A 17,073-nucleotide genomic window follows, 5' to 3' on the forward strand; every position below is an offset into this window, starting at 1 on the left:
CCATCCAGGTCGAAATGGCCCCCAGAAGGAAGAGGAATGGGGAACAGCAAACTGGAAAAATCCAGGGGACCCAGGTAGGAAAAAAGGGGCAGCAACAACAGCCAACCAGCAGCCAAAAGGACCCAGAAGGCCAGGACAGTAGAGGAGGCCGCTACCGGCGCCCATGGACCAAAAGAAGTAGTGGCCACAAGAGGTGCCAAAAAGGAACCAAGCTGAATGCACAGGGCCACAGCGCCGTCCCCAACCACCCAGAAATGGGAGAAGCAGGAGCTGGAAAGCAATGCCCAACCATGAGACCGAAGAGGGAAAAGCCCAAACCGGATCACAGAAAGCCAGAAAGCTCAGACTACAGGCCAGGAGAGCCAAGCCAACAGCACCCGGAATACCCAGGTGGGCAACCATACTGGCATGAACCAGGCCCGACCCTGCGTACCCTGGAAAGTAGATGAGAACAGGGGTTTCACTGAGCACGGCCATAGGCAGAGGAGGCAGCGAAGCCCACAGCACCCAGCAAACCCAGACAGACACTCAACCAGGAACAAACCAGGGTCGACGCCAGCGAACGCCTTAGAACAGAAGTGGGCAGGAGCCACGAGGGCCGAATGGCCGCAGGACACAGACAACCCCTAACCAGAACGGCAGACAAAACACACTGGAAGACCACAGGTACACACACCCCACCCAGCACAACAAGGCTGGCCAGACCTAAACCAGAGGCCAGCAAAAGACTGACAAGCCACCACAAGCCGGCAAACCACCGGAACAGCAGGCAAGGAGCCCCAGCACAAGAAACAGCCCACAGGCGGAAACAAGACCAAACACCCAGGCAGGAGGAGTGAGACAGAGCAACAAAGGAACATACCGTGTACAACAGACACACACAAGGACCGCAAGCACAGCAATGTGGAGGGGGAGCCACGCGCTCGGCCAGGGGAGCCACAGCACCTGGGAAACCCAGGCCAGGTGCTGTCATGGGGATATGGCGGGAGGCCCAACAAACGGCCCCCCGCAACCACCCCGACACAAACACCCACCGGCCAGAGACATGCTCAGCAAATCTCTGGCTGGCAGGAACCTGACCCGGCCACAGCCAACGCCCACCCCGACCCAAGGAAGGCACCGCCGACCACAGACCAGGGAGAGAAACCAAGCAGAGGCACACACATTGTCCGGAGGAAAAGCACAGCAAACCTCTGGCCGGCAGAAACTAGCCCCAGCACTAGGCCACGCCCACCCCGACCAGAGGAAGGCACTGCTGACCCCCGGCCAGGGAGACAAACAAGCAGGACACCAAAGAGAGGAAGCCAACAGCAACTGGAACGCAGAAGCTGAACCCTAACCGGGCACAACCAGGCCCGACCCGAAGAACAGCAGAGCACAGAAGCAAGCAAGGATAAACACCCGACGCTGCAGGGGTGGAAGGGTCGAAAGCGAGGAAGAGGGAACAGAGACACTGCCCACAAGTCGGCTGGAGGCAAGCATCGCAGGCCTCCAGCCCGGTCAGAAAAAGGAAAAGAGGGAGGCCCCCAATGCCCACTCTCCCACCTTACTTAAAAGGCCCTCACAGTACGCAAGAAGATGCCGGATAACAGAGAGAAGAACGCGGAAGCCGGACCACACCAACCTCACAGCAGGCAGCACCATGCCGGCATAACAAAGCAAAAAAAACTCGCGCTGGAGTGAACGCATCACACCCACCCTACTGTGTCTACAGACTCAAAAGAACAGGTATTGTGGAGGGGGCAGTGCCTTTTTATTTTGGTACGGGGTGTGTCTACGAGGCGCAGGGGCCTCATTGCGTAATGGAGGTAAGCGAGAGGGACGTGGAGGTAATGAACAATTTCACAGATCGTGCAGTGGCACAACTGCCTGTGAATTATACTAGCGGCGTATTAGCCTTTACTCCAAAGAGCATGGACACAAAGGGCATGAACATTAGGGATGTTTCCACATCAATAGAAAAGCTGGTTAGCCTCATCCAGTATCATCAGAGGAGGATACTGGTTCCAATATTTCTGCCTTGCTGTCAGTAGTATCAAGAACAGCCTGGAGTACATATTCTGCCACATACTCATTGTAAGCAAAGTCCTGAGATCTTCTGGGACTACTGACAAGATCTCAGTGGCCAAGTACAATAATGCATGTGTGTACCTGCCCAATAAACAACTGCAATGATGGATCAAAGGTTCAGGTTAGCTGAAGAAAACCTTATTTTCAAGAAAGTGTCAATTCTATTCAATTCTCTATTTAAGGGATTAAATCAGAAAGAATTTCGATTGACCTTCCTTGTTAAAACCTCCCTAACCCGACTTACTGCAAACAAGGCTCCTTCCTCTGTTGGTGTTCCATGTGTAGAGTCAAAGCCGGTTTCAGGATATGTATGTATTCCACTGGCATTTTGCAAGTCTAGATGCAGTGCATTAGGGGAGGGGACCATGCCCATCATCAACAGTGTCCCAAAGAGCCACATGAACATCCTGCACTGGGTCAGAATCAGAACCATAAAGAGAATGGAGTCGCTGCTGCTAGTGGCGTTAAGACAGAATCCTCAGATTAGGGTAAAGATGTATGACAATTGGCTGTGAATCAGCAGTTTGGTTGTGTGACATATGTCAAGATTGTGCCAGCATCAGCTAATGATCCAAGTTTGGCATCAGAACTATGGGCACTGGTGAAGCTGGTGGCATTACAGGAACCAGCGAAGACCTTGGCACCTGTGTGGAAGTCTCTTCCAGTACACAACCGGTAGTTGGGTCTCGAGAGCGCATAAGGCTTCATCGGAGGCCCTACCCTTGATATTTTGATTGGAGACCCCGGCAGCGCCATGGGGCCCAAAAGAATGCCAGAAGCAGCTAGAATCACGCCAAAAATCTTCATACTAGTCTCCTGGAAGGAAACAATCTGCTGCAGTGTTGATGATGGCCCAGGAAAATAAGAGCTGACCGAGACTAATTGCAGTTCAGATTGTAGGGACTTCAGAAGGGTGCAATTTTAATGTTGATGCTCTTGAGCCTTGTTATGGCACTTCAAGGCGCAGGATGGGGTCGAGTCTCATTTCAACTTAGATTTCAATCTACTGGAAGACTACAGATTGAAGTAGACCTCATATGGAGTAGCGTTGTGATAGAGACTGGGCCTGCAACTTAGAGTGAGAAACCTAAGCTTTGATGGTAACTTTTTATTGTGTTCAGCGACGTAGAGTTTCGCTTCTTGGTCTCGGATCGCGTTCAGGTGCATGAGGGCACACCTTAGAGTCATGCCTAAGCACAAAAGCGATATCTCCTGCATGTTTGTGACCAACATCTGCTGCTTTCGGTCTCGCTACAGCTTGAAGCTTACCGTTTTCATAAGGGACATCATTCCTTAACACATACTGAGGCAATGTAGTGCGGACTGCATGAGATGGTGCCCCCTTCTAGTAGAACATCACCTTCAAGCTCATCGCTAATATGTAGGTGTTGTTCCTCGTCTTGCGAGAATTCAGCTTTCGCTGCTAAAACTATGTTATGGGCTATGCATCTGCCCCGTCTGGAGTAGATGATCTTTTCATTTTTTAATAGACCATAGGCTGTGCAGTCCTGCTCTTTGTGCTCCAGCAGCAAGCAAAGGTTACAGACGATGTGCTTGTATGAGTACGCATATTTAGCACTAAATTGAGGGTATTTCCGAAAAAGTTTATCCTTTTCACTTCCATTACCTGTAGCTGAATGTTTTCAGCAGATTCTGGAAGTAAGGTATGGTGTTGAAGTCAATTGGAACTCAGATGATGTCTGAAATCTTGGATCTGACCACTGCCAATGACGAGGCAAAGTTGGTTTCGAGGAGTAGAAACGATTACTAGCCCGGTTGGCGTCTTAGGACACAAAGGCGTTGAAGGTGCACAAGCTATGCCTCAATCCGTCCGAACCTGCTGGTGGAAACAATCAATTGAACAATGGAGCCTTTGACATGCGCATTCTCTCAAAGAGGAGGAGATTCGACTCAGCAATAAAAATACTTCTTCGAGAAAAACAAGTTGTAAAGTCCAAGCCCTACACTAGATGGCAGCAGTGTGCACAGCAGGTGTATCTGCAGCCAACACACCCCACGAATAAAATGTTTCTGTAGGCTTCAAAGGGTTAAATTATATTTAGGCCGTTAATTCGCAGAGGTGTCACAACTGGATTCTCGAACTTCCACAAACCAAAAATTCAAACAGTACTGAGTATTCAGATCTGACTGGAAGAGGGAACTTTCTCCCACATCACTTCTTTCAGTACCATAACCTGGAGTCAGGTCAGTTGAGCTGAAGCTCTCTGATTGGCTGGCTGCAACATCATGAAATATTTTGCTTCCGCCATTTCATGACGCGGGAACTCAGGTCCCCACAATCTAGAAATCTCTGTGAATAAATAGTAAAAAAATAAATTATGCCAATTTTGCCACGGGGTTTGTAACTATGGGTATGGGTTCACCTGCCTTGGAGTTATGAATCCTGACAAGGAGCTCTGAACCTGGTAAAAGCTTAGTGGGGACTGTGGACACAGAACAAGCTTCAAGAGCCAATGTTGGTGCCTTCTAGAGTTCTTCGAAATGCAAACCAGGTCTGCAGATCATATGTAAGGCACTATACCGGTCCATGAAGCATGCTGTGGGTTAGAGACCCATGGCCACAAAACCTGCTGTGGTTTGTAAACCCAACAACAGGGTTAGTGAAACCCCAATATAAAAAGGAAAACAAGGGCCTGGTAGGCTCAGTGGCCAAACCCCACTGCACACTGGCAAAGGCAGACCACAGCAGAGGTTGGCCAACATCTGCAGCATCAGGGGTAAGTTCAAAGTGGGACCTGGCCTTCAGATATAGATTTCTTTTTTAAAAGCCAGGTCTTGCGCCCATCTTGCCCCCGATATATATATATATATATATATATATATATACACACACACACCAGTGCAAACAGTATGCTGCTAGCATAAACATAGCTTAGCTGGTTGCTAGAAAGCTTTCAAAGAACCCTTTGTTATCGAAGCAAGGTTTCTTAATAAGAACCACTAAAAACAGATATTGCTCTGCCTGCAAATAAAATTGAAGTATGCATTGCATTTTGGTGGCTATCTGTTAGAATTTCCAGAGTATTTTCCTAAATATTAAGGCATTTTTGGATAAGCTTCTGCCATGTTGAGTTACAACAGAGATGAGTAAGGTCCAGTGTGGTGAGCAAGGGGTACAAAGGTTCTTTCCATTTGAAAACAAGAAATAACCTATTCCCACACATGCCTACCAGGTAAAAGTGAGTCAACTAGAATCCACATATACCATAGTAGTGAACAATCAATTATCAAATCTCTCCAGCCTAATAACAGAAGCAGGGCTTGGTGTCATGATCACAGGTCACCATACAGCCCCCAACCCTCACCTTTCTCGGTTGCGAAAGACACGCATGAATGTGGTAGGGACTACATTTCCCATAAGGCCATGGGGCACATTGCAGGCCGACAGGAAGGAGCACACTCCTATTTAAGCTCCTCCTCCTCTAGAACCGGCGCTTGACAAACTGCCTGCGGAGCCCGTTGTTGATGGTCGTTATTGGATTACTAGAAGCCTGATTCAGCTCCTCCCGAGTAACTGTTTGGATCGAGAGGAACGCTGGTCCTGAAGCGCTCTAGCGCTGCCTGTGTTCGTCCGCTGTGTTCGCGGAAAGCCGCGGCAAGAGACGCTGGTACAGAAGCGCTCACACGCTGCCTGTGATTACCCGCTCTGTTGGCGGAAAGCCGCTGCCTGACAAAGAGTCGCGTCTCTGTTCCCCAGAGCGGAACGAGAGACGCCTAACATTGGCGCTTGTAGGGAGAGTGAGGTTAACCTCCCTGCAAACGATACAGCACTTCCAGAAAACTTCCCCTGTGTACGTCCTGGTTCTGGAACCGAACCGAAGGACCTTTACTTTGTTTTGTATTACCACGGATTGGCCTGAGAACCCTCTTGACGTCGTGAGCCCCCTGCCTGGTGATTACGCTCCGGGGAAAGGAGAGCAACTAGGGAGGAGGAGTCTACGCAGGTCCGTGTACTTTGTTGGCCTCACTAAGCTTCCTGCATCCCTTGTTCATGTAAGTGGAAAGGAGTGTGCTTTTCATAACTAGAAGGGGGAGTGATTGCGGAAGTACTCATTATTGTGTATGTTGTCTTCCATGTACAGGGATTCCTGAGGGAGAGTAGAAAAGGTCACCTTCCTGTGACGAAACAGGCTACTTTATTTTATCCCTTCCCCTTTTCCCTGTAATACTTCGCCACCAAGAGTGCGCTACTACACTGTGGTGGGTGTAGTGTTTAGGGGACATTGGGAACTCCTCTTCACAACATCGTTCCTGCTGGCTGTCCTGAAGGTTAGTGGATAAGTATTGTTGGCGCACCTGACACCTGACACTTGGGCGTTCACTTTCTGCTAAAAATTAAAGAACAGTGAATCACTGGAGCTAACTCAACAAAAGTAAAGGTCTGTTAGATTTGACTTAGTTCCTATCTTTTGAAGGTGTCCAACTGTTTGTGACAAAGTGTCACCGTAAGTTTGTTAAAACCCTTAAATATATATGGCCAATTTCCAACAAAATTGAGATACCCTTTTTCTTTGCTTTCTCAAATTTGAATGGAGTAATTTGATCAAATGACCAAGAAGACACAAGCTTACAATATTCCATATTCGAATCACAGCAGGACAAATAAGTACACAACTTCACTGAAATCAAAGGAAATTCAGGGGTATTCAATTCCTTCTTATGCCTCACATTCAACTTTTGCAGGATCTCAAAGGTGGACCTGTTCTTCCAGTCAATGATGTTGATCTCTGGTTGCTGCTCCAATTCAGAAGCATTGGGAGTACTTGTTTGTCTCTTGACTTTTGAATGCTTTGGAAGTTCAAGCTCTTCAAAGCTCTTGAATTCAGGAAGCCTACAAAAGAAACACACCAGTACAAAAATCTATCAGTAGCAGAAAGAAATTTTGGAAATAGGTTTACTTTTTCAGATCCATCACAGACATAGTGCACACAAATGAATATTTTTCACTACACTGTAACTCAATAGATTCTATTGTGTTTGTTGACAAGTTGTAATTCTGAAGTTACCATCAGTGCAAGCTTTAACATGACACTTACTCTTCAGTTTCATTGATTCTAAGGAAGTCCAGTTGTTCAACCATTGCTCCAGATATCAGAGTCTGGAAAAAAACAAAATCAGATATATAGGTTATTTTACATTCAAGCTTCGGGACAACACACAGCTCAGCCCCAATAGAAGCCTTTGTCAATAGCTGGAGCTTAAGCAACTTAGCACCTGCTTATCTCAACCAATAGAGGCATACTGATCTTCATTCAGAAAACCTGAGGAGTACAACCCAGAAACTAATAACCCCGACTCCAATCAACCAGGGGCGTAACACAGGCCCCTGCAGCACCGCACTTATGCTGGGGAGCTCTAGATTTAGTCCGGAGGGGTCCCCTTCACGTACCCTGCAGGTGGGCCCCCTCAAGGTTCGTTACGCCACTGCAATCAACCTCAAAATGGAGTTCCTGTTCAGCTCCATCTTTCACATTCTTTATCCAACTTCAAAATAAAGCTCCGAAGTATTACCCTTTTTAGGACACAAACTAAGAAGAAATGAAATCCAAAGGAAATAACAGCAAAATGGAAATGTTCCCCACATCACAAAGCAGGGGAAATGCCTGTGACATCTGTATATTTAAAAACATGCATTCTCATGACTGCTTACCAATTCTACAAAAGTGGGGTTGAATGTCTGCTTTCAAAGCATTTTTTAAAACTAACAGCAAGAATACCAGCCCTTCCCCTGTTTTACAGGGGGCAACTCTTTCTTTGTCCTTCAGTATTAATATCATTTTACAAAGGGCAATGTGGTCCTTAATTGGGGGGGTAAAAAGGAGTTAGAAGATGGGTGGAGAAACATAGGAAAACGTCAACTGGAAGAAATCATCTGAAGGACTCAGTGGTCCAAAGAAATATCGCAGAGTGACTGATTGTGCTATTCTGCTACATGGTCAACTCGGTAGCTGCACTACATGGTCAACTGGGTAGATGCACTACATTACCTATAACTCACCATGTACTGGGTGCTCACAAAAGATATGATTTGCGACATCATAACAATTATTGGAAGTAATATTATTTTAAATGGTATACCTGATATAATATGAAAGGTTATAAGCAGTGCATGAAGAAGGTAGTGTGGCTCCTGAGTTGAAAAAATCGTGTATGGAGGTGTGTGAGTAATAATTTGAAAGTTTTGCATAAATTATAAATTAAATGTATGAGTATAGAAATTTTTATTTTTGGGTACTTCAAGTTTTATTTATAGCTAAAGAAAGAATAAATCAATATAAATGTAAAGGTGGCAAGTAAATGATCAATTTAAGGTATAACTCTATATTATAGAAATTTCTAATATTTGTGCATTTTGAGTTTGATTTGCACAGAGAGAATAAAAAATGTTTTCCTAACTATAAAGAAGATCTAACCTTCGTTTTTTTCCGTGAAATTTCAAAGGTTTTTTTACTTAAATTTTTTTAAATGGAAATCGTAGAGTTTACTGTCGTTGAGTGAAGTGTTATTAAATGAAGTGTGGTAGAATACAGTAGAGGAGAGTGGTGTAAAGTGTACTTTTGTATAGTGTCATGGAGTAGAGTAGGAATACTGTACAGTAGAGTGGCATACGTTGGATAGCCTAGAGTAGAGTACAGTGGCATACAGTGGAGCGGCATACAGTGAAATACCGTATATTAGAGTAGAGGAAGTGGTGTAGAGTGGAATAGCATAGAGGGGAGTTGTGTAGAGTAGACTGGCGTATAGTAGAATAGCGTACAGTGGAGTGGCGAAGAGTGGTGTGGCATTGAGTGCAGTATGGTACAATGTGTTAGGATATAGTGGAGTACCATAGAGTGCAGTCGCGTAGAGTGGAGAGACCTACAGTGGAGTGAGGTACAGTGTAGTGGCCTAGAGTCCAATAGCGTAGAGTGTAGTAGCACATAATGGAATGTCGTTAAGGAGAGTGTCGTACTGTGTAATAGCGTACAGTGGAGTGGCGTACAGAGGAGTGGCATAGAGTGAAATGCCATAGAGTGAAGAGCCATAGAGTTGAGAGGCATGTATTAGAGTAGCCTACAGTGGAGTGGCATAGAGTGGAATAGTAAAGAGTGGAGTGCCGTACAATGAAGTTACATACAGTGGAATAAAGTAGAGTGTATTGGTGTATAGTGTAGTAGTGTACAGTGTAGTGGCATACATTAAAGTGTGTTAGAGTGGAGCGGCATACAGTAGAATAGTGTACAGTAGAGTGACATACATTAGAGTGGCAGAGTAGAGAGGCATACAGTGGACTAGAGTAGTGTATAATGGAGTGATGTACAATGGAGTGTCAGAGTGTAGTGGCATAGAGTGGAATAGCGCATTGTGGAGTGGTGTATAGTGGAATGGTGTATAGGGGTGTGGTGTATAGTGGAACAGCGTAGAGTGTAGTAGCGAGAGTGGAGTTGTATACAGTGGAATGTGACAGAGGGGAGTAGCGTTGAGTGCAGTGGTTTAGATGCACAAGTTACTACTTGTGTAACGATATATCTGTAAGAGACATTAGTTAGTGATAGATTCCTTACCTTAGAATATCCCCAGGCGTCAGACTGGATCCGGAAACTTTTGCGTAGCAGTACCCTTGCGCGTCGGTAGGCGTCGTCTGCGGCTCCGCGTCCGTCGTCGGCGTCGTGATGACGTCGTCGGAGTACTTAGACGCCGCCTCCGCGTGCTGACGTCAGTTCTTAGCCACAGCTTTTCTGCGCCAGAAGCGCAGAGCCATGCCAAAAACCAACACTGGTGCCATGAAATTAGGGCCCTGAAAGGGGATGACCTTAACCCTAGATATCGGTTCGCAGAACGGGGAGGATGGGTGGTTCGGTAAGGAATCTATCACTAACTAATGTCTCTTACAGATATATCGTTACACAAGTAGTAACTTGTGCATCTGAAAGAGACACGTTAGTGATAGATTCCTTACCTTAGAATAGATACCCCAGCAATACCAACCCCGTGGTGGTGGGTCTGCGAACCAATAATCACACCAGAAAGTCCTGGAGGACGGAACGGCCAAAGTAGCCATCCCTCCGGACTTGACTGTCCAGGCAATAGTGTCTTGCAAACGTGTGCAGCGAGGCCCACGTAGCCGCCTGGCAAATGTCCTGCAAAGGCACACCTCGGCCCAAGGCAGTTGTAGTGGCTGTGGCTCGAGTGGAATGAGCCCTCAGCCCAACAGGGGGTTCCTTCTTAGCCAAGGAGTAACACGCCTGGATGCACAAGATGATCCACCGGGAGATGGTCCGCTTGTGCACCGCTTTCACTTTCTTAGCGCCCGCGTATCCAACAAAGAGTTATTATTATTATTATTATTTATTTTTATAAAGCGCGTAGTCACCGGGAGTATCCCAGCGCTAATAAAAACCCTAATTCAGCAGACCTGAGGACCGGGAGCTGAGAGGAGAGGAGGGGTGAGGAATCAACAGGGGGGAGCATGAAAGCTAGGGAAAGAGATGCGTCTTTAGCAGCTTCCTGAAGCGCAGATATTGTGGTTCAAGACGTAGGTCGCGAGGGAGTGAATTCCAAAGACGAGCAGCTTGTACCGAAAAGCGTCTTCCTCCTGATCAGGCTTTCCTGAATCTTGGGGTATTAATGAGGTTTTCTGCGTTAGAACGGAGGGATCTGGTGGTTATGTAAGGGGTGATAAAGTTGCTGAGAACTGGGGGGCCTTGATTATGCAACGTTTTGTGGACGAGGCACAAGGCTTTGAATTTGACTCGCTCCCTTATGGGGAGCCAATGGAGGAGTTTGAGAGCGGGTTTAGCAGATGATCTGGCCGGGGTATTTGTGATGATCCGGGCAGCGGTGTTCTGAATTCTTTGAAGTTTATTCAGGGTCGCTTCAGGAGCGCCCAGATAAATCACATTACTGTAGTCTAGTCTCGATATTACGAGACCTTGGATTAGTAATTTTGGGGATTTAGGGGGAAGAAAGGGCAGGACTTTCCTCAAAGATTTTAGAAGACCAAAGCAGGTCCCTGCTACCTTCTTTGCTTGCGAAGTGAATGAGAGATCAGAATCGATCCATACACCCAGACTTTTCACCTCTGTTTTTGGATCGGGGGGAGGACCTAGACAGGCTGGCCAGCTGTCCAGGGGGAGTGAGGTTCCTTTCGGGCCAAGTATAAGGACCTCGGTTTTTGTCCCATTTAGTTTTAGGGCTGATCTATCCATCCAGCGATGGAGTTGGTCATCCACCCGGAACTGTTGTGTGCGGTTCAAATAAAATGAGAGCGCGCGTTTTGGGTCCAGACGGTGGAGCCTCTCTTTCTCTCTCGAGGGGTGCGGAGGCGGAAAAAAGGTGGGCAAGGTGATGGATTGCCCAATGTGGAAGGCTGTGACTACTTTGGGTAGGAAGGAGGGCCTTGTTCGTAACACAACCTTGTCCGGATGGACTGAAAGGAAAGGAGGCTTACAAGACAGAGCCTGGAGCTCACTCACTCTCCTGGCAGAGGTGAGGGCTACCAGGAAGGCAGTCTTCAAAGAAAGAAGGCGAAGAGGACAGTTGTGAAGTGGCTCAAAGGGAGCGCACATCAGAAACGTAAGAACCAGGTTCAAGTCCCACTGAGGTATCACGAAGGGAACAGGAGGAAACGTATGAGTGATGCCCTTCAGGAATCGATTAACGATAGGGGACTTGAACAAAGAAGGTTGATCAGGCAGCCTCAGAAAGGCTGAAAGAGCTGAGTGATAGCCCTTGACAGTGCCCAGAGCAGAGCCCTGCTGGGTAAGAGAGAGAAGAAAGAGGAGAACCTCCGAAAGAGGGGCATTAAGGGGATCCACAGCCTTTGCTGTCCACCATGCCACAAATCTGTTCCACCTGCAGGCGTATACCGACTTTGTGGAGGGACACCTGGCTGCCAGAATGATGTTGCAAACTTCAGGAGGCAAGTCAAATGGCCTCAACTGTCGCCGCTCAATCTCCAAGCATGGAGGTGGAGACTGGACAGGTTCGGGTGGAGGACCGTCCCCTGCTGCTGCGACAGAAGGTCCTCCTGAAGAGGCAGACGAACCGGGGGATCGACTGACATACTGAGTAGCTCTGGATACCAGTACCTTTGTGCCCAGTCTGGAGCCACAAGGATGACTCGTGCCAGGTATCGCTTGATCTTCTTCAGCACTCTGGGCAGAAGTGGTATAGGCGGAAAGGCGTACAACAGACCGCAACTTCACTCGCGACGAAAAGCGTCTCCGAGCGAGTGCCGCCTTGGAAATTCCAACGCGCAGAACTGATGACATTGCGCGTTCTCTTCGGTGGCGAATAGATCTAACCAAGGCTCTCCCCACTGCTGAAAGAGACCTTGCGCCACGTCAGAGTTCAGACGCCATTCGTGATCCATCATGCACCGGCGGCTGAGTTCGTCCGCCCTGGCGTTCAGAGAACCTGCCAGGTGTTGAACCATCAGAGTCACGCCCTGATGTTCCAGCCATTGCCAGAGGCGCAGAGCCTACTGGCAGAGGATCCACGACCCCACCCCGCCCTGTTTGTTGCAGTACCACATGGCGGTGGTGTTGTCCGTGAACACCTGCACCACACTCTCTCGGACAGACGGGAGGAATGCCTTCAGTGCTAGACGAATCGCCCGCAGCTCCAAAAGGTTGATATGGAGCCGGGACTCCGCCGGAGACCACAGGCCTCTGATCTCCGCCTCTCCCATGTGGCCTCCCCAGCCCTGGAGGGACGCGTCCGTCACAACTACGTGCTCCGGTTGGGGAAGGGAGAGGGATCTGCCGTTGACCCAATCGCGGTCCGTGAGCCACCACTGCAGCTGCCTCGCAGTGCCCTCCGAGATCAGGACATGGTCGGACAGGTTGCTCTGATGCTGGGCCCACTGAAACTTCAGGTCCCACTGCAGAGCCCGCATCCGCCACCATGCGTGATGCACCAGAAGGATGCAGGAGGCCATCAGCCCCAGAAGCAGCAGCGTCAACCTGACCGAAACCGGGATAAAGGCCGGAAGAGTGGAATCAGGGCCTGTATATCCCGAACCCGCTGTTCGGGCGGGAAAACCCGAAACTGCGCCGAGTCGAGAACCGCTCCGATGAAAAGGAGCTTTTGAGAGGGACACAGGTGTGACTTCGGCACATTGATGGAAAATCCCAGCTGGTGCAGGAGATCCGGCGTAGTCTGGAGGTGGTTGACGACTGCCTGGGGCGAGCCCGCCTTCAACAACCAGTCGTCGAGGTAGGGGAAGACTGCGACCCCCAACCTGTGCAGATGAGCTGCGACCACCGCCATCACCTTCGTGAACACCCGTGGGGCGCTGGTAAGTCCGAAGGGGAGCACGGTAAACTGAAAGTGCTCGTGGCCTACCGTGAACCGCAGGTAACGCCGGTGGGCCGGCAGGACGGGGATGTGGAAATACGCGTCCTGCAAGTCCAACGCTACCATCCAGTCTCCTGGGTCTAGGGCAGCTAAGACCTGAGCCAGAGTCAGCATTTTGAACTTCTCCTTCCGGAGGAAGCCGTTGACGTTTCTCAGATCCAAGATAGGGCGTAGGCCCCCTTTGCTCTTCTTGGGTACCAGAAAGTAGTGGGAGTAGCAACCACGTCCTACTTCCGGCCAGGAACGCGCTCGATGGCCCCCTTGGCCAAGAGGGCCGAAACTTCCTCCTGCAGGAGCCGCAAGTGATCCCCCGATACGCGGTGGTGTTGCGGTGGCATGGCTTGAGGAGTCGTCTCGAAGGGGAGGGAGTAGCCCCTCCGAACGATCTGCAGCACCCACCTGTCTGAAGTGACAGTGCGCCAGTGAGAGTGGTGATGGCGAACCCTGCCTCCCACTGGCGTCACATGGGCCGAAAAGCACGGACTAGGAGGGTTTAGAGGTGGATGCCGCGGGGCAGCTGTGGAATGACTCCGCCTGGTTCCCCGACCGCCTCCGCGGCGGTTTCCACGTCCGCCGCCGCGCTGGACGACAGTCTGCAGCGAGTGGCTGGTGGCACGTGTGGGGGCGCCCCTTCCCTGGCCACGAAAGGAGCGAAAGGCACCCGTTTGCTGGCGCGGGGCCGAGAGGCCCAAGGACTTGGCCGTAGCCCTGGAGTCCTTAAAGCGCTCAAGCGCGTGGTCTGCCTTGTCGCCAAAGAGGCGACGGCCATCGATCGGCATGTCCATCAGAGTGTTCTGGACATCTGCCGAAAAATTGGCGGATCTCAGCCAGGCGTGGCGTCTCACCGCCACTGTCGTAGCCATCGCTCTGCCTAGCGAGTCGGTAGTATCCAGCCCACACCTGATTGAATACTTGGCTGCATCTCGGCCCTCCACAAGGGCTTGGCCGAGTTTGGCCCGTACCTCCAACGGGCACTCTGGCAGCACTTCCGCCACCGTCTCCCACAGAGAGTGGGTGTAGCGGCCCAAGAGGCATGCGGTGTTGGAAGACCGCAGTCCCAAACTAAGGGAGGAGAATATCTTCTTTCCATAATTCTTATACCTCTTGGATTCCCTGTCCGGCGGGGCCGTCGGGAATGCGGTCTGGGAATTAGAGGCCTGGATGACCAGACTCTCGGGGGTGGGGTGGGAGGACAGGAAACATGGGTCGCCCGGAGCCGGGCGGTGTCATCTGGCCACGTTCCTATCTACGGGCGAACCCGTAGCGGGCCTGGACCAAGTGCCCAAAAGAACGTCGGTCAAGGCCTCATTAAAGGGCAGCAGAGGCTCAGCCGAGCATGACTGCGGTTTAAGGACCTCTGTGAGGAGGTTAGTCCTCACGGCCGCGACGGGGAGCTCAAGGCCCAAGGCCTTGGCAGCCCTCGTCAACACCACACCATAGGTAGCCCCCTCCTCCGAAGCCACGGTAGGAGGAGAGACAAATCCAGTGTCTGGAGAGGTGTCCAGGCCACTGGCCTCCCCAAGGTCTCCTGCCCAGTCCATATTAGACTGACACTCCTTGGTCAGAGGGTCCTCAGACCCCTCCCAATCCTCCTGATCACCCATCTCCTGAGATTCAGGGTTGTAATTTAATGAGGTCGGTTCATATAAGTAAAAATCTCCAAACGGCGTCGTGTGCGGTGCCGATAGGCGCCGTCCCGATGTCGGAACCGAAGCAAAGGAGGTATCGGGGACGGCGCCGCCGGAGGTGACACCAGATGGACCGACGCCGGGGGGGGGGGGGGGTCGTAAGGTCCACCGGTGACGATCCAGAGCCCGAGGAAGGCCCAGCGGCGTCCTGCGGCGCCGGGCCCGAAGGCGCTGGCGGCGCCGGTGCCGCTGTTCCCTGCGGCGCCGGGCCCGAGGGCACCGGCGGTGTCGGGATCGTGGGGCCCTGCGGCGCCGGGCCCGAAGGCGCCGGCAGCGTCGGGGCCAAAGCACCCAACGGCGTCGGGGTCGAAGCCCCCGACCCACTAGGGCCCCCAGACGGGTCCGCTGGGCCCGGAGGCGCCGCGGAGCCGTCGGAGTAGAAAGGGACCTCATGGCCATGAGGAAACGCTCAATCTCCTCCGACGTCGCGTTCAGCCCAGGGACCGGAGGGTATGGGGCCGGACGCGACACCCACGACTCCCGAGGAGCCGCGTGGGTGGTGTCACCCGAACCCCCGGCCGCATTGCGCGAGCGTCGGGGGGAGTCAGAAGAGCGATGATGCCTCTTCGACTTCTTGTGTTTCTTACCTGACGACTTGGACCCGGAGGGGTGGTGCCGACTCCCGGAGCTGTGACGGCTCCGTCCCCACGACCTGTCCCTCAACCTCCCGTGGGACCGGGACCTCACGCAGCGCGTGGCCGACTGCCGGAGTTCGAGCCGCCTGCGGGACCGCTCCCGCCTGGCTTTCCTCGAAAGGGCCCGACAGTCGGGGCAGTAGAGTGGCACAGAGTGCAGTAACTTACAGTGGAATACTGTATATAAGAGCAGCAGTCAGTGGAGTGGCATAGAATGGAATTAACGTGGAGTGCCATATAGTAGAGTTGCGTACAGCGAAATAACATATAGTGGAGTGGTGTGCAGTGGAGTGTTCTGGATTCTGACATAGAGTGGGGTGAGGTACAAAGTAGTGGCGTACAGTGGGGTGGCATAGAGCGGAGGGGCGTACACTGGAGTGGCATACTGTGGAGTAGTGTACACTGGAGTGAGGTAGATTGGAGTGCCGTAGAGTGGAATATCCTATAGTAGAGTGGTTTACAGTAGAGTGGCGTAGAGAAGAGTCAGTTACAGTGTAGTGGTGTACAGTGGCATAGCATAGAATAGAGTATCGCAAAATGGCGTGGAGTGTGACAGAGTGGAATACAGTACAGTGGAGTGGAGTGGCGTAGAGTGGAGTGCCATACAGTGGAATAGCATAGAGTGTAGTGGTGCAGAGTTTAGTGGTGTAGAGTGGTATACAACTGGATTAGTACACAGTGGAGAGGCGTGGAGTGGAATACCATTCAATGTTACTGGAGTACAGTGAAATAGTATACAGATGACATACGTAGAATAGAGTGTTGTACAGTGGAATAGAGTAGAGTGGATTGGCATATAGTGGAGTGATGCACAGTGGAGTGGCGTGGTGTACAGTGGAGTGTCGTACAGTGGAGTGGCGCACAGTGGAGATGCGTGTATTAGAGTGGCGTGGAGTGGCATAAAGTGGAATAGCACATAGTAGAGTGTTGTACAGTGGAACAGTGTAGAGTATTGGCGTACAGTGGAATTGCGTACAGTAGAGTAGCATACAGTGGGGTGACTAAGTAAAGAGGAATATAGTGGAGATTTGTAGATTGGAGTGGCGTAGACTGTAGTGAGGTAGTGTAGTGGCATAGAGTGAAGTGGCATACAGTTGATTAGTGTACAGTGGGGTGGCATAGAGTGGAGAGGCGTAGAGTGCAATAGCATAGAGTGGAGTGACGTACAGTGCAGTGGTATATATGGAGTATCAGCATGGAATACCTTAGAGTGGAGTGTTCTAGATTGGAAAGGGGTACAGTGTAGTGGGATATACTGTAGTGGCATACAGTGGACTGTCGTAGAGTGGAGAAGCACAGAGTAAAGCTGGGTAGAGTAC

The 17,073-nt window shown here is 50.5% G+C and overlaps 1 protein-coding gene across 7 annotated transcripts in view; it reads right to left on the reverse strand.

Annotated features, from left to right (window-relative positions):
- Positions 1 to 17,073, reverse strand: part of PHKB (phosphorylase kinase regulatory subunit beta) — a 1,358,073-nt gene that overhangs the window by 182,091 nt on the left and 1,158,909 nt on the right. For all 7 annotated transcript variants that reach the window (XM_086945119.1, XM_086945122.1, XM_086945118.1 and 4 more), the window contains 2 exons: positions 7,128 to 7,189; positions 6,760 to 6,922 (listed from right to left, as the gene is read on the reverse strand). In XM_086945119.1, the coding sequence (XP_086801245.1) occupies positions 6,760 to 6,922; positions 7,128 to 7,189 (225 nt within the window). The remainder of the gene's footprint in view (positions 1 to 6,759; positions 6,923 to 7,127; positions 7,190 to 17,073) is intronic.

This window comes from Lissotriton vulgaris, chromosome 12, assembly GCF_964263255.1.
Source record: "Lissotriton vulgaris chromosome 12, aLisVul1.2, whole genome shotgun sequence".
Classification (NCBI taxonomy): domain Eukaryota; kingdom Metazoa; phylum Chordata; class Amphibia; order Caudata; family Salamandridae; genus Lissotriton; species Lissotriton vulgaris.